We start from the raw sequence: 3019 nt of genomic DNA on the forward strand, positions 1-3019 counted from the left end.
TCGCTTTGATTACCCAGGCTTAATGGTAATGTACATGTCCGAAAACATAAAAGGAAACAGCGAGGATGGTGGCTAGATGCACTTATAACCATATTGTGATCTAACGTTTCTGAACGTATCTGTAAAATAAACAAATAATAGTGACTAACTATATTGTGATCTAACGTTTCTGAACGTATCTATAAATAACAAAAAACAGAAACTATCTATAAATAAAAATAAAAATTTGAAGGAAAATACACAGCAGTAAAGTTGTCCCTATGCATAATGGTCTGTTTCTCTCATAATTTTGCATTCCCTTAAATTTGAGCATCTGTTAATCAAAGGAACTGACGTTTAAAAGTTTCATCTTGATTTTAAGACTTGAGTTACTATCAAGGAGCGTATGTATAAACTGTCAATTAGGTTGGCAACTCTAATTTCCGGGCAATGTACTCGAATGTTTTGAATTTGCGCATCATGATTCCGGTATTGGAGATTATAATTGTCACAATGTCTAGAGCCAAGATCTATCCGCCATTACAAGGACCAAATTTCATAAGCCTTGAACACAAACAGTACCTACAAAATCCAAGAGGGAGGTACCTCATATATTCACACTAGTATTTTAAACAATAAGAATATGTTATAAAAAAAAATTAATAACTAACATCACAATCACAAAAAATATTCCACTAGACAAGTATTAATACGAAGGCAAAACCAAAACGAACAACCACCCAAGTTAATATGACGTAATTAGAATAACGGCGCGTAATTAATTATGTCATACGATGTGAGGAGCTTTGGTGTTTTCATTAAGGTCAAAGCTGCCTAAGTGAGCTGTTACTGATTCATATAGATGAAAACAAATTACTTTTAATGGATTTTACTATGAGTTTGGTAAATATTTTAATGTATAAAGTGGAGAATATGAAAATGACATCACACAACAAACTTTTGCTATACTGTAAGCAAACCCTTATAAAAACAAAGCTGGGATTATACAGAATTCTGAATGATATTCAATACAAGTAATTGCCAGTAAATTTGCCAAAAAAAAAAAAGTAAACACTGCATGATTGAAATTCTTATTAGTTAAATGAACAAAGAAGACAGACTGATTGATTCATAGATATTTGGCATACATGCCAAGCACTGGGGCAACTAAGGCCATTCAGCGCTGAAACGGAAATTGACAGTGTAAGGTGTAACAGGAAGCAAACCTCCTCAAGGCAGTAAGATGGATTAAAGAGAATATGAATGGAAGTACAGTAAAACGAATGAAAGGGGGGGGGGGAGGTGTTGCAGCTAGGGAACAACGAAGATATGAATTTGTTGATTAAAGATGACATGGTTAAAACATACACGATACCAAATATTTACTTACGCTGATCATAATATATATATATATATATATATATATATATATATATATATATATATATATATATTATATTATATATTATATTATATATACGTCAAAACTACAAAAACCTGTGAATCTCACCTTCGCTAGAAGCCGTGACGACGACGACGAAGCAGAGAGCGGCAGCAATCATGAAAGCCAGCCCCATGGCCATTCCTGCTGCTGCTGTTATGGCGTTAAATGAACGATTTCCCGTAGATTCAAGCACACGTCCGGCTACTCAGGGGCGCCAGTGTACTGGTCAGCAGCAGAAGAAGGAGAAGAAGGAGAGGCACAAGGAACACACGGACAGGTTTCAGTAAATTCCCAAACATCGTGGACTTTCAAACTCTCGGTGGGATAGTAATTCATACGACACTGTGATCCATCAAGGGTTACTTTAGTAGGCTTCACATAACTCACACGATGAATAGTAATTAAACAAAAATGATACAATGATATCCAATTGGTGACGCCCTACGGTGCCAAAAAGATATGGCCCCAGGAGGAGGCTGGTGGTGGTGATTGGGCGCGCGGCGGCTTCCTTCCTTCACTCTCAACAGTAGTGATCTCCGGGGAAACAGGAGGAGGTCGTCTCTCGCATCCTCACGGGCCAATGTCTACCCTCTGACTGAACGAACTGAAACTGTCGCTGGCGCTGGCGGAGGAGGAGGAGGAGGAGGAGGCGGCAGCGGGGGAGGAGGAGGCGGCGGCGGCGGCGGAGGAGGAAGTGGAGGTGGTTGGTGGTACTGGTGGAGGAGGTATGAGAGGTTGAGGGATCCCATTTGTTGTCGTACTTGGTTGAGGGCGCCATGATTACCAGTCGGGGGAAAAAAGGAACCTGCGATGGTAACGGTAGACTTTTAAAAAGTTCCGGTAGGTGGGCGGGGACAAGGGAGCGTGGGTGGTGCGGGCGGAATTGGGGGTGGGGGGAGGGGTGGGGGAGGGATTCGGTTGACTTTAACAAGGGGCGTTGGTGGGTGGAGCGTTTTGCATGATGTTGCTTTCAGGGGTTGAGGGGTGAGAAGGAGGGAGGGAGGGACGGGCGGTCTTTCGTGGGGTTTAATGGGGGTGGAGGGAAGAGGTCGGTTATTTTGGCTGAAGAGTTGATACTAATGGGCTGTCGAACAAATGGACGTCCTTTGCATCAGTTTACGCATGATTCGTCGCATGATCGAAAAAATTTTTTTTTTTTTCGGGAAAATAGTTAATTAAGACAGTCAAGCTTAAGAAAATTTAAAAAAACTTCATTATATACATATATATATATATATATATATATATAATATATATATATATATATATATATTATATATATAAAAGAGGTAGTCTACAAGGGAAAAGAAAAGCTGAAATTCGTTTTAGCTCAACAGTTTCGGCCTCCACTGGCCCTTATCGAGAGCTGTTAATGTATATATATATATATATATATATATATATATATATATAGATATATATTATATATATATATATATATATAAAACAGTAACAATAGCAGCAACAATAGGGATGTCATGATGACTGCTATTATCATAAATGGAAATATAATAATAAAAAAATTCACAATGATTATATCAAAAAGACTTTCAAGACTCGATATATTGGGCGCATTAGAAATGTGAATAACACTCA

General features: G+C 38.5%; 1 protein-coding gene across 1 annotated transcript in view; it reads right to left on the reverse strand.

Moving 5' to 3' along the window:
* Nucleotides 1–2032, reverse strand: part of LOC135198709 (roundabout homolog 1-like) — a 44994-nt gene extending 42962 nt beyond the window's left edge. The window contains exon 1 of the mRNA XM_064226560.1: nucleotides 1490–2032. Within this exon, the coding sequence (XP_064082630.1) occupies nucleotides 1490–1562 (73 nt within the window). The 5' untranslated portion in view covers nucleotides 1563–2032. The remainder of the gene's footprint in view (nucleotides 1–1489) is intronic.
* Between the last annotated feature and the right edge of the window lie 987 nt (nucleotides 2033–3019).

This window comes from Macrobrachium nipponense, chromosome 22 (genome assembly GCF_015104395.2).
Source record: "Macrobrachium nipponense isolate FS-2020 chromosome 22, ASM1510439v2, whole genome shotgun sequence".
Taxonomy (NCBI): domain Eukaryota; kingdom Metazoa; phylum Arthropoda; class Malacostraca; order Decapoda; family Palaemonidae; genus Macrobrachium; species Macrobrachium nipponense.